The 22483-nt window shown below is 42.2% G+C and overlaps 1 protein-coding gene across 3 annotated transcripts; it reads right to left on the reverse strand.

Annotated features, from left to right (window-relative positions):
• Window positions 1–1639: 1639 nt before the first annotated feature.
• Window positions 1640–21943, reverse strand: OAT (ornithine aminotransferase). 3 transcript variants are annotated; one of them, XM_068548724.1, is made up of 10 exons: window positions 21861–21943; window positions 13863–14087; window positions 10529–10753; window positions 10323–10418; window positions 8060–8187; window positions 6448–6570; window positions 5665–5793; window positions 4777–4890; window positions 3530–3674; window positions 1640–2374 (listed from the first exon to the last, which is right to left on the reverse strand). In XM_068548724.1, the coding sequence occupies exons 2-10, from the start codon at window positions 14056–14058 to the stop codon at window positions 2214–2216; spliced, it is 1317 nt and encodes a 438-aa protein (XP_068404825.1). In that variant the 5' UTR covers window positions 14059–14087; window positions 21861–21943; the 3' UTR covers window positions 1640–2213. The 3 variants fall into 3 exon arrangements, with proteins under 3 accessions (XP_068404825.1, XP_068404826.1, XP_068404824.1); XM_068548725.1 differs by lacking the exon at window positions 21861–21943 and adding an exon at window positions 21249–21341; XM_068548723.1 differs by having other exon boundaries at window positions 1641–2374; window positions 21851–21940.
• Window positions 21944–22483: the final 540 nt, after the last annotated feature.

The raw sequence follows: 22483 nt of genomic DNA on the forward strand, positions 1-22483 counted from the left end.
CCCCTACTGTGCATTGTGTATCTGCATTAAGCAGCAACCAAACCTCCCCATCGGCAGAAATAACTGCTCAACCATAAAGAGCAATACTTTCTAGCACCACCAAGACAACTCCTTAAAGATAACATACGCTTTTTTTTGGGGGGGGGGGGGAGCAGCGCACCACTCAGCACGCGGGATCTTAGTTCCCGACCAGGGATGGAACCCATGCCCCATGCAGTGGAAGGGCAGAGTCTTAATCACTGGACCGCCAGGGAAGTCCTGCATTCCTTCTTAATCTTGTAAGGGGCCAAAATGACCCATGACCCACTACTCGCCAGATCGTGTAAGCTGTCAGTAATACATCATCTAGTGTACAGCCTTGTCTCAAAAAACTTATGTAAAACTGTTTTGACTTCGTTTTTCTTTTTTTAATTTATTTATTTATTATTTATTTTTGGCTGTGTTTTGGTCTTCGTTGCTGCACGCCGGCTTTCTCTAGTTGCAGCGAGCGGGGGTTACTCTTCGTTGCGGTGTGTGGGCTTCTCATTGTGGTGACTTCTCTTGCTGCGGAGCACGGGCTCTAGGTGCTCAGGCTTCAGTAGTTGTGGCATGCAGCCTCAGTAGTTGTGGCACGCGGGCTCAGTAATTGTGGCTCACGGGCTCTAGAGCGCAGGCTCAGTAGTTGTGGCGCACGGGCTTAGTTGCTCCGCGGCATGCGGGATCTTCCCGGACCAGGGCTCGAACCCGTGTCCCCTGCATTGGCAGGCGGATTCTTAACCACTGCGCCAACAGGGAAGTCCCTGTTTTGACTTCTAAGAGGCTGCGAAACAGTTCTCAGAGCTTTCTGAGAGGCCGTTCCCGCGTTATAATCCTTAATTTGGCTCGAATAAAATTTTCCGTTTCTTTCTTAGATAGACTGATTAATTTTTTCATCAAAAAGAGAATGACAGGGGCTTCCCTGGTGGCGCAGTGGTTGAGAATCTGCCTGCCAATGCAGGGGACACGGGTTCGAGCCCTGGTCTGGGAAGATCCCACATGCCACGGAGCAACTGGGCCCGTGAGCCACAATTACTGAGCCTGCGCGTCTGGAGCCTGTGCTCCGCAACAAGAGAGGCCGCGATGGTGAGAGGCCCGCGCACCGCGATGAAGAGTGGTCCCCACTTGCCGCAACTAGAGAAAGCCCTCGCACAGAAACGAAGACTCAACACAGTCATAAATAAATAAATAAATAAATAAAAAGAACGTGAATTTCTTTTAAAAAAAAAAAAGAGAGAATGACATAAACTTATAACTACTGACATAGAAAAGCATCCAAAATACTCTGTTCAGGTAAAAACAAACAAACAAAGAAACAGAAACAATACCATGCATAACAAGGACACTTTAATAAAAATGGTAAATATAGTACTAAAAGAGACTTTTTATAGTTTGTTTTTCTAGAGATTACCAAAGAAACCAAAATGTTCTTAGAAAACACATGAAATAAATCAGGTAAGAACATTCTCAGAGGGCTTTAAAATGTGAGGTAATTGATAACACTGCAGTAATCACACACTGGTCCCAACGTAGACATTTTAAATATGAGCTTTATTTTAAATTTAAAGAAACACTGAAAATAAACACTTTATACAAATTATATCAAACACTTAAAACATAATCAGGAATGTTAAACAATAATTCTTAATTCAAAGTAACGACATTCATAGAATACATCTTGGTGCTAGCCAATATGGTGTTTACTTAAGTCTAGTATTTTATATAAGCTTAACCATTAATCCTTCCTAAAATTCAATGACTATGACTCAACTTTATGAGGTTAAGCTAATCTTCTATGCAATACTCTCCTATAACTTTTTCCAAATACAATTTATACCAGCAAGGAAATTATTAAAACATATACAAGTTATGCTGAGGGGCTTGATTAAAAGGCTGTCTATATAGAGAGATGCATCTCACCTTAGCACGCGCGCGCGCGCACACACACACACACACACACAAACACAAACACACACTTAATCGAATATAAGATGCCAGGACATTCTCTTAGTTATGTTACACAGCAAACTGCACGTTTATAAATGTCATTCTATTATGTATGAACTGAAAAACATATATTTTTTAAAAAGCCCTTGACATGGGGGAGTGGAATATGCCTGCATTAAGTGCAGAAACGCAGAGCTTTATGAACTGCCTGTCTCCAGCTGGCTCCCAGGCACCACTGAAAACTGTCACCCTCAGAAAGACAAGATGGTCTTGTTAATGATTTCCACGGCCTCCAGAATCTCATCCTCCTTGATCACAAGTGGAGGTGCAAACCTGATGATATCACCGTGGGTTGGCTTGGCCAGAAGTCCATTATCTCGAAGTCGCAGGCACACCTTCCAAGCATCATAATCTAAAGAAAAACCGTCAAACTTGTATGCTGATCCAAGATAAACGTTGAAACATTCCCTTGCAGCGTGCATGGGCAAGGGCAGCCTGGCAAAACAGAATTCCCAGTACCTAACTCAAGAAACGCAGCTCTGAGTTGCAAGCTTGCTTTGTTCTTACTCTTAAAAACGAAGTTATTTTTCAGCAGTGGTCTGAATGGTATGATTAGACATGGTTTTTGTTAGTTCTTCGTAAGTGAAAAAGACCTAGCAAAAAACTTACATGCTAAGGCAGATGTAATTAATTACACGAGGAACCAATACAAAAAGAACTGGGGTATGACACAGATAACTAACTGGCGTAGAATAAGCAATACTCAAAACGCAGTGAACACTACACATTCCTAACCTGGATTTGCTTTCTGAGCTGGCAGAACTAGACTCTCATCATTTTGACTCTCACGACCCTCAACCCTGGCTGCATCAGAATCACCGAAAGGGCCGCAGCCAGTGTCTGGGCCCCACTCCAGACCCATCAAATCCATATCTCTGCAGTGAGGCTAGGCTTGGATTAATTTGTTAAAAAGCTCCCCAGATGATTCTAAAATGCAGTCAAGGTTAAAATCACTGCTTTAAAAGGAAGGGTTAGGGCAAGAAAATCCAGCAAGGAACGTTAAAGGATTAGAAATGATGTGTTAGACACTAAACACTCAGTTAAGTGGCAGCTGGGGTTATTTTTATTATCAACATCATCATCATCATTCCTATTATCACTCCTGCTCCTACTACCTCTACTGATATGCAAAGTACGAAAGTGAGTGAGGAAAGGAGAGCGAAGAGGAAACGGGACTGCAAAGTGCTCTGTGCAGACTTCCTAACAGAAAATAAACTGAAATCTCCAAGAACTGCATAAATAACCTAAGGCAGAATAACAAATGACTTAAAGAAAGGAAAATAGGTGAAATTAGTTATATGTGCCTTCACGTAGGAAAGAGCTATATTTTTAAGACCATTAATATAAATCAGGTAATAAGAGTATTAGGCAGAGCTTAAAAGACTTGGTCAATAGGAGGCCAGTCAACAGTTTCAAACAGAGGAAACCAACGACCAGATAAAATACCAAACGTGTTTTGAGCTCTTCCTATAACAGTAATATCTTGTAAAATATTTTGTCTCCGTACCTTTGGTTTCTCTAATAACAATAGCATTTAATAATCCTTTTCCTCTTACAGCCGTTACAATATCAGAAGGTAGCTTCATGAGTTCATTTCTCAAGATGACACCCATTTTCTCTGCATTTTCAGCAAGGTTTTCTTCTTCCAAAACCTATGTTTGAAGAGAAATTACACAAATGTTAAGATTTCCTTTTCTTTTACGTTGTTCTTTGGAGGGGAATGTGGACTATAAGCACAGGGAGAACGTGATCAGATAAAGACCAGAGTGGGGCTTCCCTGGTGGCGCAGTGGTTGAGAATCTGTCTGCTAATGCAGGGGACACGGGTTCGAGCCCTGGTCCGGGAAGATCCCACATGCCGCGGAGCAACTAAGCCCGTGCTCCACAACTACTGAGCCTGCGCGTCTGGAGCCTGTGCTCCGCAACAAGAGAGGCCGCGATAGTGAGAGGCCCGCGCACCGCGATGAAGAGTGGCCCCCGCTTGCCACAACTAGAGAAAACCCTCGCACAGAAACGAAGACCCAACACAGCCATAAATAAATAAATAAATAAATAGATAGATAGATAGATAGATAGATAGACCAGAGTAACTTAACTTTCATTTCTATTTTGCAAAGCCTATACCAGTTTGATTTCTAATCATCTGACATACGCTAGCTCAGACAGAGCCTTGCTTTAGTAAACCCATAATCAATCTGATTCTGTGGCAAAATAAGGATTAAAATTTGTTTAATGCAACTGATATATTTTCTTCTTAGGTGAATAAATCAATGGACTAAATATACTTTAACTTTTTAACTGCAATAGAGTTCCCTTTGTTTTTTTCCCTAAAAAGTCCATCCTCAGAGATAATAATTTTATGCCTTTTGTAGGCACTGGAGGAATAAGTCTAAAAGCATTCAAATCCACACTTGAACAACAACAAAAACAAAAAGCCACATGTGCTAAGCCAGAGGCTTCACAGGCCAGGCCCGGTCACAGAGTGAGAGTTCTGTGTGGACAGGCCAGGGCCTACGGGCCAAAAGCCCCAGGAGACTGCAAACCTGGGAAGCCCCCGGAGGATTCCTGTCTACTAGGCCAAGGTTAAATTACTTTTTGAGAATGCCTTGCCCCTAAACCCTTTCCTCTATACTTCATGTTCTGTAATACTCGGCAATCTTATTACATTTCTTATCACACCAGTGGGCTCAAACCTAAAAGGCACTTCAATGCTACCTCGAGGACTAGCTACTGTAGAGCTGCAATCAGTTTTTACCTCCAGGGCCGCGATGGCCACTCGGCAGCCCAGTGGATTGCCACCATACGTTGAACCATGTTCCCCTGGTTTAATGGTCAGCATTATTTCATCGTCACACAACACTGCGGATACCTGAAAGACAGACACTTCAGCGCTGACACAGTCTTTTCTCAGATGAACTCTTCTTATTCATACCAGGAACACAAATATTTATGAAGCTGATACTAAATTTGACATAAACTTTCAACCAACAAGTGCTACACATCTGCCACCTTAACTAGCAGTGACAAACTGAGTGATGCCCTAACACGTTCCAAGCACATCAGGCCACACTTCAATGGCACAGAATAGCATTTTGGAACTAAAAGAAGAAAGCTATTTCTGCAGTGATATACTTTAGAATTCTTTCCCCTCTCAAGGTGAAATGCTTTAACTGTTTAGAAAACAATGTTCTGCACTATATATTCAGAGCCCTTTAGTCCATACCAATTGTTGGCTCTGAATAGCAAACCCAAGAAAAGAATTACAGTTAAACATTAATTTTTTCCAATCTCTACATTAATCGGTCATGGTTTTAAACAATTAGTAAGAGTATGTCTCTGAACCATGGGAAAAAGCATGAAGGTCTACAGGAGTACTTTTGGGATAAAATGTTTCCATCCAAAACAAATGCAGCAGAGCAAATCCCAAGGCACACTCAATTCTTCAGTTAAAATAACTAAGTGGGTCACCCCATGGAACTCTGAAATGTTTTTATTACATGTATTCCACGTGACCTATATATATATCACACTAAGTAAAACCAAACCATCAGAAAGGCACTATTGTCATAGTCGGCTAATGTAAAAATATCTTAAGGATTCATGAGAATAGGGAAGAGAAAGGGAGGCTGAACATTGGACTTACAGGGTATAAACCACCAGAAAGTGCCTTTCCTAGAAGGACCATATCAGGTCTGACATTTTCATGATCAACAGCCAGCCATCTACCAGTTCTGGCCAATCCTGTCTGTATTTCATCAGCAATAAACAGAACCTATTAGAAAATAACAAAACAGCATTAATTATCATTTTCATTTCCATAGGGAAATAGTGATCTTTATTTTACTCTTCCCTGCACAAATCTGTCATTCTGACATCCCCTCAGATTTGTGAGAACATTTTAATGACCCACACAACTTCAAAAGTGTCCTGTGAAAACCCTGCAGACACAGTTATTCCCTGTGTCAGGCCACTCAGTCCCCAGAGGCCCATCTGCACTGTTCTACAAAGGGGTGAGGCACTTAGGCAAAGGGTTTTGTTGGGGGGGGTTTCTGAACAAAACTACTCTCTGGGAATAAATTCCCTTGTTTATTCCACAACATTTATTAGTAAAGAGGGAGAGAGAGCTTAAATTCTGGAGCAAAGGGATACGACAGAGGGTTTGAGAAGGATCAGAGTACAGGTTGCCGGAGCAGAAAGGAAGGAACCGTGGTTAGGGCCCAGAAGTCTGCAGCTCTGCCAGGGCCCAGCCAGTATTAAGTCAGCTTCTTTGCAGCCTGCTGCTAGAAAGTTCTATCACCACTAGAAAGTTCTGCAGCTCTTAGAATGAAGTCTCCCTCTAGTGGAGAGGTGATGTAATCTTCGCATTTATCCTATTGGCCAAACCCTAAAAGAGGCAGGCAGGTGGGCAGGTGTGCAGGTGGCTGACCTGGTGCTGGGTGCAGAGCTCTCGCACGCCCACAAGGTACCCTGGATCTGGAACAACGACGCCTGCTTCACCCTGAATTGGTTCCACCATGAACGCGGCAACGTTCGGGTCCTGAAGTGCACGCTACAAAAACAGCATGAAAATGTTTTCAGTAACTTCCTTTCAAACCTATGTGGAAATCTGAAATCACATAATGCGCATATTTTCCCACTAAGAATAAGTGTGCAAATTAAGTTTTCACACTAACTTATATTCTGGCTTCAAAGTATAACTTTTTTTTTTTTTTTTAAAGTTTTATTGATTGATTGATTGATTGCTTGATTGCTATGTTGGGTCTTCGTTTCTGTGCTAGGGCTTTCTCTAGTTGTGGCAAGCGGGGGCCACTCTTCATCGCGGTGCGCGGGCCTCTCACTATCGTGGCCTCTCTTGTTGCAGAGCACAGGCTCCAGACGCGCAGGCTCAGTAGTTGTGGCTCACGGCTCTAGTTGCTCCGCGGCATGTGGGATCTTCCCAGACCAAGGCGCGAACCCGTGTCCCCTGCATTAGCAGGCAGATTCTCAACCACTGCGCTACCAGGGAAGCCCCAAAGTATAACTTTTCTGACTGACATTCAATTACCAAAAGCTCTAAATACGTCAGCTTTAAGCTACTCCATCCTTTATTTTCTAATATATACTTAAATGTACTGTAAATAAAAGCTAATGAGGGACTTCCCTGGTGGCACAGTGGTTAAGAATCCGCCTGCCAATGCAGGGGACACGGGTTGGAGCCCTGGTCCGGGAAGATCCCACATGCTGCGGAGCAACTAAGCCCGTGCGCCACAGCTACAGAGCCTGCGCTCTAGAGCCCGTGAGCCACAACTACCGAGCCCACGTGCCACAACTACTGAAGCCTGTGCGCCTAGAGCCCATGCTCAGCAACAAGAGAAGCCACTGCAATGAGAAGCCCATGCACCGCAACGAAGAGTAGCCCCTGCTCGCCACAACTAGAGAAAGCCTGCACGCAGCAACAAAGACCCAACACAGCCAAAAATAAATAAATAAATAAATAAATTTATAAAATTTAAAAAATAATAATAATGAAAGTGGCTTTTAAAAAAGCCATTAAAGGGAATTCCCTGGTGGTCCAGGGGTTAAGACTCTTTGCTTCCACTGCAGGGGGGCACAGGTTTGATCCCTGGTCAGGGAAATAAGATCCCACAAGCCACGCAGCCAAAAAAAAAAAAAAAAAAAAAAAAAAAATTAAATAGATACATTAAAAGTGTATCTTTTTACTGTACAATTCTTCCACTTCATAATTTTAAAAAGCTGGCTGAATGGCTGAAAACTGCTTATTTTGTCTATTAAAGTAATTAACAGGTAATACCCAAGTTAATACTTATGCAGGAGATAAATCTAAAGTGGTTAGTTTGTTGTCAGGATTAGACCACAGAACCTGGTTTCCCCGTGTTGGAAACTTGGAAACTAACTGACCATTACAGAGAACAAGTGTGACTCTAACTCTAATACAACAGATTCTCAGTACAATCATGTATCTGTTTTTAATTCATACATTCAACAAATTTAAGTTCTATTTACTATGAACTAAAGCACCATGATGCTAAATGAAGTACCTCAAGAGCAGGCAGATCATTATATGGAATGATTTCGAAACCTGGCATAAATGGTCCAAAACCATCGTAACTGGTTGGGTCTGTGGAACTGGAGATAGCAGACAATGTTCTACCCCAAAAGTTTCCAGCTAGAAAGAAGAAATAAACAGTCATTATTTCAATCAAACCCCCCAATGTAATAAGCACTGTTCCCCCCAAAATGCCCTAAGTATCTTGATTTTCAAAAAAGCAAGGGTTTGCTTTAGAGAGCCTCCAGTGAGCTCATTTGTTTAAACAAAATCTGATACTAAACACCCTGGTTCATATGACTGAGGTCTGGCCTTGCAATTACTATTTTAGGCACTTCTCTACTGAGCCTCGGAAGTGTAATATATAGCCCCTAAGGATAGGTATTTGTCTTTTCTTTCAGTAATCCCAAACCCTAACAAGTGAAGCATTCAATGCATGTTTTTCTAGAGATGGCTTTTCTAGACACATTTATTATAGCGATATGAGAAAGAGACTACCCTTCATAGAGAATTGGCAGTTTTCCTTTTAAAAATCCAACACTACAGGCTATTCAATAGAATGAATTTTAAATTTCATTTGGATAGAATATCCTCAAGCAGTCCAAACACTTTCAATTTGCCTTCCTTGCTGTTATAAGTTGTTATGTGCTAAAAGACAGACATCTGCCTCTGTTCAGGAACAATTTTTACCCATTAATTTATTTCATTAATAATTTGAGGACTGATTAATAATGTCAGGCACTGTTCTAGGTGTCAGGGGTAGAATGACGACTGGCAAGCTCCCTGCCCTCAAGGAGCTTCTATGCTAATAGGGAAGAAACACCTCAACGTAAACTAGTGAAGCAAATGCACAACATAATTGCGATGTGGTTAAACCCGAGGAAGAAAAGAAACAGTAGAATAAGAGAGGCTTGGAGGGTCTCCCACGTGTTGTGTTTTGTTTTGTTTTTTAATATCTTCCCACCACTTCTGCCAGCAGCAACTCAAATAACCCAGTACTGAATTATTCTAAGTTGGCTTCAAAGCATCCATAAATACTACCCTTGCAAAGCCTCTCTCAGCTATGAGTACTACGAATAATCCCCACTTGCCTTGTCCACAAGCAACAGCATATTGATTCTGCCCAGACTTAAGACAAAACGCACACTAGACCATAAGCCTATTTGCTCTCCTGCATCGGCCTCAGGAGTCTCACGCCCCGCAGCTTACCCTGCAGTATAAGGGACGTGCAGCTGGGGACAGTCTTCTGTCTCCACCCACTGTCTCACCAGCTTCTTTCAACACCTGGGTGAAACACCTTTGCACCCTGTGCTAATGTGAGAGAGACTGGACACAGTCTGTAAGAACGAAATCACCAGAAATGCCATTTTTGTTTGCAAGAGACAGCTTTGTTGTCCTACAACTAAGGCACAAGATTACAAAATGGCAGACCACAGAGACTTCGGAAACAGGAATCTGTCACCCCCACCCCCAAACACCAACTACGGCTGGCCATTAGATGAACTCTGGATTCTGTTATATTATGGGGTTTATATAATTTAACTGCGTGTATCCCCAAGGCAAAATATTTAATGATTTCAACCATCACAAAAATGAATCTTGACCATGTGCAGTGACAAACTTACCCATACTTTATGTTTTAAAAAATTAAAATCAGAGCTTTAAAAAAAAGTCAGAACCTATCCATTGACCATCATTATCAAGATCCCCAAAGTCAGTCTATATGGATAATCTGGATTAACTGTTGGTCTCCCCAATCAGAATTCAAGTCATTCCTCTCAACCATTCACGGAAATATACCCAGGGCAACTCCAGCCCTCCTCTTCCAGCAGCTTCTAATGACATGATACAGTAATCCTCAAATACTAAGATTCAATCATCGGATCATACCTAGGACATGGCCCCACCTGAACACAACCCAACGTCAACAACCTCACAAAAGTGCTCCATCGGCAAGGCCGTCTAATTAACCAGAAAACTGCTATGAAAAAAATCAGATAAGCAGATGGGAAACAAATCATACAGTCACTCATTTTAGGGAGGGAGGAGTAGGGAGTTATTTCGGAGAGAAAAATCCCACATATGAAGAAATACTTGGAAATAAACCCAAGAAAAGGAAATCCTTCCATTTTTATGAAACATTCAACAATTAACATACATGAGGCAAACATATCTGAAATATTTCATCAGTAAATTAAAATGGTAACTGATATTGAACGTTTCGATCACAGCAGTTAATGGTGAATTTCACATACCTGCAAAAACAATCTTTGCTTTGTATTTCGGGATCCCCTTCACGGTATATCCCCATCTACGAGCAAGTTTGCAAGCAGTCTCTCCAGCCTCCACTCCTACCAAAAGAGAACATCTCTCAGTTTTAAAAAATGTTTTAAACTATCGGAAAATTATAAGATTTTCTCGGCTATTTAACAAAAAAAAAAAAAAAAAAGGAAGTATTTACCTGTATTCATGGGAAGAACTTTGTGGTAGTTGAAAAGTTTGGTGACATACTCTTCGTATTCACCGAGCACGTTATTGTAGAAGGCCCTAGATGTTAAGGTCAATTTGTCCGCCTGACTTTTCAAAGCATTCACAATCTTTGGATGACAATGCCCTTGGTTGACAGCACTGTAGGCACTCAGAAAGTCAAAATATTTTCTGCCTTCTAAATCCCACACATAAATACCTAAAATATATAAGGAAAATAACTCTAGAAAAACCACTACATTATATGAAGTTCAAAGACTAAGACTGCTAGCCAGGGACTTCCCTGGAGGTCCAGTGGTTAAGACTCTGCACTTCCACTGCAGGGGGCACGGGTTAGATTCCTGGTCGGGGAACAAAAAAAAAAAAAAAAGACTAAGACTGCTAGCCAGCCCTCTGAATACCTACATATGAACCTTTAGTTAACATAGAATTGTGGTTAAGGCATGTTTTAGCTCAAGCATAATAAACTTTGGTTTACAAGGAATTATATTGTATCTGCCCAGCTTCAAATTACACATTTAACAAAACCAGCATAACAAGGAACTTCCCTGGTGGCACAGTGGTTAAGACTCCGAGCTCCCAATGCAGGGGGCCGGGGCTCAATCCCTGGTCAGGGAACTTGATCCCACACGCATGCCACAATTAAGAGTTCCCATGCCACAACTAAGTAAGCCCACGAGCTGCAACTAAGGAGCCCGCCTGCTGCAACAAAGACCCGGCACAACCAAATCAATTAATTAAATAAATAAATATAAAAACAAAAAAACACCATTAAAAAAAAAAAACCGCATAACAAGAAGAGATTTTATAACTCTGGAGTGAAACCTTTATTCCTGGAAAACTGGAACCTTTATTCCTGGAAAACTGAAGTTTGGAATTTAAAGCTGGAATTTAAAGGAAGAAGTTATGCATAACATAAAAATCACAGTTGGTTGACTGTAAAAACCAACAGAATGGGAAAAAATATTTCCAAATCATATATCTATCTAATAAGGATCTAGTATCCAGAACTCCTACAACTCAACAACAAGACATACAACCCAATTAAAAAATGGGCAAAGAACTTGAACGGACATTTCTCCAAAGAAGGTATACAAATGACCAACAAGCACATGAAAAGATGCTGAATATCATCAGTCATTAGAGAAATGCAAACCAAAACCACAATGATAGCATTTTACGCCCACTAGGATGGTTATTTTCTTAAAAAGGAAAACAAGAATTGACAAGGATGTGGAGAAATTGAAACTCTCATATATCACTAGTTGGAATGTAAATGGTGCAAGAGCTGTTGAAAACAGTTTGGTGGTTCCTCAACAAGTTAAACATAAACTACCATATGACCCAGCAATCCCACTCCTAGGAAGAAGGGGAAAAAAAAAGAAGTGGAAGACAGGTGTTCAAACAGAAATGTGTACACCAATGCTCACAGCAGCAGTATTCGAAATAGCCAAAAGGTGGAAACAACCCAAATATTCATCAACTGATGAATGGACAAACATGTGGTGTATCCATAAAATGAATATAATTCAACCATAAAGAGCAATGAAGTACTAATGCATGCTACAACATGGATAAACCTTGAAAACATTGTGCTAAGTGAAAGAAGCCAGACACAAGAGGTCACATATTGTCTGATTCCATTCATATGAAATATCCAGAATAGGCAAATCTATAGAAACAGAGAACAGATTAGTAGCTGCCAGGTTCTAGGGGAAGGAAGGAATGGGGAGTGACTGTTTAATGTGTATGGGGTTTCCTTTTGGGATAATAAAAAAACTTCTAGGACGAGCTAGAGGTGATAGTTGTACAACATTGTACATGTACTTAATGCCACTGAACTGCATGGTTAAAATGGTAAATTTTATGTCATGTACATTTTACAACAATTTTTTTAAGTTGATCATAGATATTAAAATGTATTAGGGGCTTAACACCTAATTTTTACCATGTACTTAACATACTGTGGTAGGTGCTTTTGTCCCTTATCTCATCAAAAACCGCCTATGAGTGTTACCATCCCTGTAGTACAGAGTAGGTGCTTAGATTATAACTAGCCCCAGCTGGCACACATCAACCGGGACTCGAACCCAGGCAGTCAGATTCTAGACTGCACTCTGCTACTGTAAGTAAACAATACTTTTGCAAACCAAACTGCTTCCAATTTTGTAATACATAAACCTAGATTTTCATTTGTTCAGAAGGAGCTTTATCTATACTACAGTACTGGTCCCAAGTAAAAAATACAGGCAAATGATTAAAATGTTTAATACTCTTATACATCATCTTCTGGCCAAAAGCTAAGTAATAAACTTTGGCTTTATTTGGTTATGGTTGTTATTTCAAAATGTGGATTAAATCACCATTTGGCAACAATCAGTAATCATTTATTCAGGTAAGAATCATTAATGGATGCTAAAAGTGCGAGCAAAAATTTGATGAGTAACAGGATATTTGCAGTCTCAAATCATGTCTCCACAAGACATTTAAAAGGGAAAAATAGAACTTTACAATGGAGAAGGCTGGCAGACACTACCTGACCAGTCAACCCCAAATTGAGGTTTATATTAAAAATTATTGGCCTGTACTCTTCAAAAATATCAAGGTCAAGAAAACAAAGACTGAGGAATTGTTCTGGATTAGACTAAACAGACCTGAAAACTGAATGCAACCCAGGATCTGAGATTTTCTTTTGCTACTCAGGACAACCAGTGAAATCTGGATCAGGGCTGTAGATTAGAGAATAGTGCTATGTCAATGTTCATTTCCTGATCTTGATAATTACACTCTGCTATGTAAGAGAAAGTCCTTGTGTTTCAGGAAAGGCACACTAAGTATTTAGGGGTAAGGAGGCATCATGTCTGCAACTTCCTCTCAAACAAGTTCAAGGAAAAAAATGTATTGCGTATGTGTGTCTGGAGAGAAAAAGAAGATTAAGCAAATGTGGTAAAATGGTTAGCGCTTGGGAAATCTGGGTGAAGAGTAAAAGAAAAATTTAGATACTACTGTTGCAGCTTTTAAGTCTAAAATTATGCCAAAATAAAAGTTAAAGAAAAAAATGACAGCAATATTCCAGTACTTTCTTTATGTATCATACATTCCCTCCTGGCAAGGTCCATCATGACTCTGCAGTCCCCATAGTACCTAACACAGCAAGCACCAGACACTCAAAAATGTTGAATTAACCGTATCTGCAATATAGAAATTAAATGCATCTGGAAAAATGTATAGTGAGAAAATATAAAAGCAACTTCTACAAAAATGTAAAGCAAGTAAAAGGGGCGGGGGTGGGAAGGGTTGGAACATACCTTTCCCTCTCTCCAGGGCTACAGGTAAAGGGTGGTAGTTGTGGGCACCATATTTAGATTCCCGTTCAAAAATGTAATCAGAGGATGGAGGGCCTTGGACTGTTTTTTTAGTTGCAACCGATGTAGCAGAAGCCACTGAAGAATGAACTCCACGAAGGACAGCAACAGTCTGCAAACGTGCTAGTTTGGAAAACATGATGTCCTTCAAGTAGGAATATCACCAACCTGTCCAAAGAAAACAGAAGGCGTAGAGAATAAGAACCTCCCAAGAGCAGACAGATGTCAACTCATGAACTATGTGTTGAACATTTACCAAAGAATCAGAAAAATAAAGAGACAACTAAGGTGATAACTGTAAATGGAAAGTAACCTTTAAAAATTGTATTTAGGGCTTCCCTGTGGCGCAGTGGTTGAGAGTCTGCCTGCCAATGCAGGGGACACGGGTTCGAGCCCTGGTCTGGGAGGATCCCACATACCGCAGAGCAACTAGGCCCGTGAGCCACAACTACTGAGCCTGCGCGTCTGGAGCCTGTGCTCCGCAACAAGAGAGGCCGCGATAGTGAGAGGCCCGCGCACCGCGATGAAGAGTGGCCCCCGCTCGCCGCAACTGGAGAAAGCCCTCGCACAGAAACGAAGACCCAACACACCCAAAAATAAATAAATAAATTTATTTTAAAAAAAAATGCTAGCCCTTACAGTTTAAAAAAAAAATTGTATTTAAATTTTTAATTAAAAAACTAAAATAAAATGAAAAAACAAAAAAGAGAACTAAGACAACCACTGTCTTTGGGGAGCTTGAAGGCCAACAAAGGGAACAAGTATATGAACATTGACATTAAACCCCAACAAGTGGGATGTGCACAAAGTGCTCTGGGCTAGAAGTCTAAGAGAACAAGCAAGAACGATAAAAAGCAGAAGGGCTTTTACTTTTCACGAACACCCTTCTGTACCACCTGACGGTCTCTGGGGCAGTCAGGCAAGGCTGAACAGCACAGGGCCTAAAGAGCTGAACAACCATTCAAAAGGTATTTATGCGGGGGTGTAAGACTCTCTCAGCTGGATCGCAGATTAGAGCCCAGAGGCGGCAGAGACCAAATCAGAGAAGTCGGCTGCCCAGGGGGTAGTCATGGGGGAGGCGACAGAGGGACTGAGAACTACTTTGCATATCTACTTGGCCCTTGTGTAAAGAGTGAGAAAATTAGGGAAGAATTTGGTTTCTACAAAGATAACAGGGACCATCCTAAAGCAAAAACAATAGGGGTGGGGAGGAAAAAGTGATTTCTTGGGGGATGGGAAAGGCTTTTTAAGTTTAAAGACAGAAACTACAAAAGGTAAAATCAGTTATTTAGCCACAATTATCTAAAATTTCTATAGGTCAAAATTATCATAAACAAAGGTGAAAGGTAAAAAGATGGGGAAAAAAGTTTTTTCATTTATAACAAATAGCCTTTGAAGAGCTTTTACAGTTAAGTGAAACAGACCAAAAACAAAACAAAACATATGAGATGAAAAGGTACAACTCCCAAGAGAAACCATCTACTCTGCTAGGATGGCTGTTTCTATAAAATTAATCCCCAGAAAAAACTGCACCACAAAAGCAACTATTTAAATGAGAAAAAGGCAATTAAGAGCTAGAGAACATCAAACTGTTGATACAACGAGCTAAAAAGTTTAGTAATAAATCCTAAATATCACTGAGCAAACTGGCATTTATTCAAATCTATTTATATATTATTTCAGCTGCATAGCTTCTCTCATCCCACCAGCACCAGCCCTAGAAGCAGCCCTCACCACAGTGCTTCACACGGCTACATAACCATTAATAGTCATAATAAGCCATGAAGTACAGACTGAGCCACAGAAGAAACTAAGAATAACAAGGAAATTGGGGGAAATACAGAGCAATGATGTCGGGGGAGGGGGGAATGTTTTTTAAAGATACATTCAAGATGAGTGGAAAGTTGCCAAACACTAGGCATACTTAATATGTCTATACTTATTTTTTAAAAAGACTAGTTAACTCATGTTTCAACAGAACTCTATTAATGACACATCAGACCAAGCAATATCTCCCAGCACTCAGTCTGAGCTGCCCAATTAGCAAAACCTAATACTTGGAGTTTGGCTTGCTTCCCTTTCAACTTGGCACTACCCAGTAAATCCAGTATGTTCAGGAATCTGCTACACAAAATTCAGCACTCTGGTTTGCCAAGACCCACCAGCTAACCCTTCTTCCCACAGTTCAGATTAGAATACAGATTTTTAACCTGAGATCCAGGGACGGTCTTCAGAGGGTCCAATAACTACTGAAATAAAGTGCAGAATTATATGCATAAGTGCATTTTTTTAAGAAGAAGGTCCCTAATTTCCACCAGATTTTATTTAAAAGAATTACGTATTAACAACAAAAATGTTGTTAAGAATCATTACACTGGAGATAGCCGCTAGCAAAAATACAAAAATTCTAGTTACACTACACAGAACTTCCCCAAAATACTAAGTCTAAAACATTGATTTTAAGTCTATTTCTTGAGTAGAGACTCAGTAAGAATTAATGCTCTGTTTGACCAACTAAAAAGTTAACACATTAATTTTTGCCTTGATCAAATTAGCAGTAATACACAGAGCTACTTAGATATACTTTAAACTGAAACACTTTCTGAAAAGAACCGTAACCATAATAAAAGCCTTAGAAAGGTTTGTGCTCTAAGACCACTAATTTCACTCTCAATATTCTATCCTAAAGAAACACTCAGGAACGTAGCGAAACATTCATACATAAAAGATGCTTGGGGCTTCCCTGGTGGCGCAGTGGTTGAGAATCTGCCTGCTAATGCAGGGGACACGGGTTCGAGCCCTGGTCTGGGAAGATCCCACATGCCGCGGAGCAACTAGGCCTGTGAGCCACAATTACTGGGCCTGCGCGTCTGGAGCCTGTGCTCCGCAACAAGAGAGGCCACGATAGTGAGAGGCCCGCGCACCGCGATGAAGAGTGGTCCCCGCTTGCCGCAACTAGAGAAAGCCTTAGCACAGACACGAAGACCCAACATAGCAATCAATCAATCAATCAATCAATCTTTAAAAAAAAAAAAAAAAAAGATGCTCAACTATATGAGAACGGCTCAACATAATCACATACATAATATATTGTCATTTAAAATCACTAGTTTTTAATGACATGGAGAGATGTTTTAGGATATGTTTAAGTGAAGAAAATAAAATCATGTTCAACTCTACAAAAAATACTATACACAAGGAAGTTCACTGTGGTTATCTTTCTACTGTTCTATATTTTCCATGTTTCCTAATGATCAAGAATTACATTTATAATCACACAACACTGTAAATCAACTATATTCAATAAAAAAAAGAATCATATTTATTATCAGAAAAAGTTATTAAAAATGAAACTGAATGTCTGCCTAGGTTGTCACATTAGACAAAAAGAAAGCTTAGCAACAAAGAAAACCAAAGTAAGAGAAAAAGAAAGAGTTTTGAGAAGCTTTGAGAAAACAGATTGCGAAGGTGGCCAAACAGCTCAGCTGGGAGTAGTGAAAAGAAAGGCATAAGTCACTACCCCTGGAAGTGCAGCCTGGATGGATTACAGCAATTAGGTCTTAAATGTCGTCTCTTTCTAGGGGGCAGGGTCAAATTCTAAAATAAAAACTATTCTCTATGATTTTGCTATCAAGGTCTACAGCTCTGTGACTTCATTAGAACCTGGCAGAGAGGTACTAAAAAAAAATTTTTTTAATTAAAAAAGAGAGAGGTATTAAAAAAATACTAAAAACTCTCTAAACAGCATCTTCTAAGTTAATTAACAGGTTGACACAATATTGTGAGTGAAAGGAATCTTTGAAATTATCTAAATTCAACATTTCCATTTTACACATTTGCTCAGCTCATTCGCAAAAGAAATGGGACAAAATATCCATTTATATGCCAAGTTCAGGCAGTCTTATTAAAATATAACTACACTGTGGACTTCCCTGGTGGCGCAATGGTTGAGAATCCGCCTGCCAATGCAGGGGACACAGGTTCGAGCCCTGGTCCGGGAGGATCCCACATGCCGCGGAGCCACTGGGCCCGTGCGCCACAACTACTGAGCGTGCGCTCTAAAATCCGCGAGCCACAACACAACTACCGAGCCTGCACGTCACAACTACTGAGCCTGCGCTCTAGAGCCCACGAGCCACAACTGTTGAGCCCACGTGCCACAGCTACTGAAGCCTGCATGCCTGGAGCCCGTGCTCTGCAAAAAGAGAAGCCACCATAAAGAGAAGAATGCGTACGGCATAGAAGAGTAGCCCCCGCTCGCTGCAACTAGAGAAAGCCCGCGCACAGCAATGAAGACCCAACGCAGCCAGAAATAAAATAAATAAAAATAAATAAATTTTAAAAGTATATATATATAATATATATATATATAAAACTACAACTTACTAACAAAAGAGTAACATCCAAAACATTACTAATACTCGTGCTTAATTAAGGTTTTTAAGGTGAACTCTGAATATTTAATTCGAGGGGTCCTGTTGTCCGATGCATCAGATGCCCTAGGGCCCTGTAGGCACATTTCTATTCAAAAACCTTCTGGGTTCAAGTTACTGTGCCTGGCACAACACAAGAAATACTAGAACAGAATTAAGGAGGGCTTAAACCAGCCAACATCAACAATTTCCCCTTCCAGAAAGGCCTGGAAAACCAGGAGAGGAGAGAGTAAGCTCCTCAGCGTTTGGAGATTAGGATGTAAATTCTAGCTGAGGCTATTAAGAGTAACTATTTGGATGATTTTGTCAATTTTTTTTTTAGCTTCAATGTCCCCATTTGCAAAATGAAGTTGAAGCCATTCAAGGCCATTACTGAGGATTAAATGAGATCGTTTTAGAGCACCAAACTTAGCACAAAATAGCCACTCAGTTAGTTCCCTCTTAAATTCATAAGGGAGTTAGCCAATTTCTGCAATATAAAAAAAAAAAACAGTGCCAGGGTTTCTTTTTTAAACTGCAGCTTTTGTTCTTCTAAAAAATTTTTTCTGTTGAAAAAAAAAATTATAAACACAAGAAAATGATCTACAGTTCCATATTTAGGAGGTAACCATTAACTTTTAACTTTTTTCTATGCATAAAAACTATACACATTGGCTTTTCACTCTTCCCTAGGGAATTTACCACATTAGACCTTCTGAAGGCTCCCAGGACCCTTGCACAGATTTTTGTCACAGGCCCTAACACTTCAGGACACTTGTTTTCACACCTGTCCCCTTACTAGAATCCTACTACGCTCCTTAAAAGGACAGTAATAAAATTCGCTTTGCATCCCCAGAACCTAGCCCAGGTTTGGGGATTCCTTGTCTGTCAAATAAACAAGGTCATTCCTAAACAGACTTAGGACTTGCGAGGGAGTCAAGGCAGTGACAAATAGCAAGGCCATCCAGAGAGATGATTAAGTCACCCACTCCTAACAGACAGAGCTGAGTCTAACTCTAACAGGAGGCTAGCATGACATCAACAAGAATTATCTTTCCATCAGGAGTTCACTTCATTAGATCATTTCACTCCAGGCTGTGCATTTAACTTAGGCCCACACTCGGGTCCTGGAGAAGAGGACAAATTGTTATTGACAGCAAAAATTTTAACACTGAATGTTTTCAGTAATACAATTAACAAGGTCCTTCTTCAAGCTACTATTGGCCAATCTAATCCATCCTATCTATACTAGAACATACCTAAAATAGAATTCCATAAAATGCTGCATTTTGAAGAGTTAATTTAGCATACACTTATGAAATACTATTTTTTATATCACTCTAAAAGAAAAACCAGCATTAAATTCATCAAAAAGCCACTTAAAATATTCCACTTGAGGAATAAATTTGGTTTTACTACATTTGTCAAATATTCACCTTTCTTGAGGCAACCATTCAAAAGTACACTCCTTTTTGGAAAGTTCTGCCAACAAAAGTTTTTTGGCCTTTTTTTTTTTTTTTTTTTTCTACATAATCTGGCTCAAAGTCAGCTTAAGTGCGCCACCGGCAAACACCTTAAGCATTACTACTGAAAAAGGATTGGCTCCATTAGATCATTCCCTCCACACACCTCCAAAATCCACTCATCACTATTTTTAAATGTAGATTTCACCCATCCCCAGGAACTCAGGAAAGGGCATCAAATATGCCCACACGTAACTGTAATAAAGGCAGAGAGTGGGGGTGGAAATACAAATATAGCCTCTTTGAGGAAAAAAACGTCTTTTCAAGAATTTTTACCATTCAAAGTTATACTGAGTTTGGGACTTCCCTGGTGGCGCAGCGGTTAAGAATCCGCCTGCTGATGCAGGGGACACCAGTTCGCTCCCTGGTCCGGGAAGATCCCACATGCCCCTGTGCCACAACTACTGAGCCTGTGTGCCACAACTACTGAAGCCCACGCACCTAGAGCCCGTGCTCCGCAACAAGAGAAGTCACCGCAATGAGAAGCCTGCACACCACAATGAAGAGTAGCCCCTACTCGCCGCAACTAGAGAAAGCCGGTGTGCAGCAACAAGGACCCAATGCAGCCAAAAATAAATAACTTTATTTTTTTTTTAAGTTATACTGGGTTTTTTGGGGAGCAGATTCAAAACTTATCTTGAACACCATGGAAAAACTGCAAACCCAAAACAATAAGCTTTATTATTTAAATCTTGTTCTTATTAAAAGATTTTACGTTCCTACTTGGACCTTTTTCATAGTCAGGAACTAGATTCTCTGAAGACGGTACCAGGATGTTTTAATGAAAGAAGTCTGTTGTTTCTTTCAGATGAGTAAGATGAAGAATTTGGATTACATACCTAAAGAACAGCTCCAAATTCAAATTGAGAGAACTAGTTTACCTACAGAAACTCTTACTCTTAGAAATCCGAAGATTCAGAATTGAGAACCTGGAGTTTAGTCATTTCTTAAAGCCACTTCATTCCCAAGTCACTCCTCGGCCTTTTCCGCCTTAATTTATCACCTTATCAGAGAGGTAAAACTGAACACCAAGAAGGTAAGAGATACAGTGAGAAAGGGAGGAGGCTGTGGGTCACGGAGCACAAGTGTCCCAATGAAATCAACCAGAATTTATTTATGCTCAGCGCTGTTGGCAAAGAAACTCGAGGGAGGAAGTCTTCGTGCTGAAAGCCCTGTTGACCCCAATCCCCTGACACCATGCAATTAAACCTGCACGTTACTGTAAGGTAAGGCTCTACTTCTGACTTTTTTATTTGGACAAAGGCTGGAAGGGAAAAGAAGATAGGTTGGGGGAGGGGAGAGATGGGCAGGTAGGCTGCAGGGCCAAGGAGCTGCCCGGAAGGACTCGAACCCAGTCTCGATAGTCGGCGCCGCCCCCGGAGGCAAAAATTTACCGTTTACTGAGCAGTCCCGCGTGTCCAGAATGCGCTCTCCTGGCCGACGTCAGGAACACAGCGTGCTCGCGGGGCCCACAGCCCCGGTCCCACGCGCCGGCGCCCTAAAGGCTTCCTCCCCGGAAACCCGGAGGCGCCCAAGAGGCTCAGGGTCAAGGCGCAGAAACCCCGCGGCCCCTGGGGCCGCGGCACGGGTTCGTGAACTGCGGGCCGGGAGAGCAGAGCGCCCGCCCCCATGGGCCGCGCGCCGAGGGGCCGGCCCGGCTCCACCCGCTCGGGCAGGCGGAGGTGCCACATCCACAGCCTCTCTCTCCCTGCCTCCCTCGCCCGCTGCTCCCTGCCGGGATGCGCCGCGCCCCTGCCCGCCCGGATTGCGTGCGGGCCGGCTGCTCTCCGACCCGCGATACCCCAGTGCCCACCGCCGGCAGCGCAAACCTGCTGCGGAGGCGGAGCCTGCCTGCCGGTCAAGGCCCAGCACGCCCCCTCAGCCGGCTCCCTCCAAACCCGGGACCGGAGCCGCCCACGGCAGCCCCCCGAACCGCCGTGGCCCGGGGCGCCAGGAACCCACCCGAGCCCCGGCCCCGCGGCGCCTGCGCGGATACCTGGCGATACCTCGGAGGTCAGCCCGGGACACGCGGCGACAACTGAGCAACTGCAGCGATGGCGACACGTCACAGACCTTAAGATGAGGCTTCTGCCCCGCCCCCGGGACGCCCTCGCTTCCCATTGGCTGGCGGCGGAGGGCTGAGCACCAATCGCCGTGGGCCCGCCCTCCGCCCCGCCGCAGCGCATCCCAGACTCCTACTGGAACCGCAGGTTCGAGCCCCTCCCGCGCCCTCAGGGCCGAGCTGTTCCGGGCCGCCATCGGCTCAGTGCGTTCGGGCGCCTGCCTAGAGAGTGCCTTTCCCTCGGTCGCTCTCTGCCCTCCCTTTGTTGGCGGGAAAACAAGGTCCGAAGGGATGAAACGTTGGTTGGGCCCCCGCCTCGCGGGGCTGGACGGCAGGCTGGACTTCCAGCCCTGCGTTCCCCGGCCGCGCTCCCAGGCCTTTGCCTCGCAGAGCAAAGTGCGCCGCGCCAGCCCATCCCGGCCCCAGGCAGAGTCGCGCCCACCATGTTCTTGAACCCTGGTGTGCTGTAGTGCTGTTGCGCTTCTGAACCCATCTGCGTAAGTCATCACTGCAGTGGAAAACACACTGTCCACCTCCTCGTGGTTGCTGGCAGATACTGAAAGGATG

The sequence above is a fragment of the Eschrichtius robustus genome, chromosome 7, assembly GCF_028021215.1.
Source record: "Eschrichtius robustus isolate mEscRob2 chromosome 7, mEscRob2.pri, whole genome shotgun sequence".
Taxonomy (NCBI): domain Eukaryota; kingdom Metazoa; phylum Chordata; class Mammalia; order Artiodactyla; family Eschrichtiidae; genus Eschrichtius; species Eschrichtius robustus.

Excerpts from the sequence above, each read along its gene's own strand:
- OAT (XM_068548724.1), bottom strand. The coding sequence starts at position 14,058 with ATGTTTTCCAAACTAGCACGTTTGCAGACTGTTGCTGTCCTTCGTGGA. Across the intron at positions 10,419-10,528 it reads AGTTCTTCCCATGAATACAG|GAGTGGAGGCTGGAGAGACT; the intron begins GTAAATACTTCC and ends CTCTTTTGGTAG. Across the intron at positions 5,794-6,447 it reads AGCTCTGCACCCAGCACCAG|GTTCTGTTTATTGCTGATGA; the intron begins GTCAGCCACCTG and ends ATTTTCTAATAG.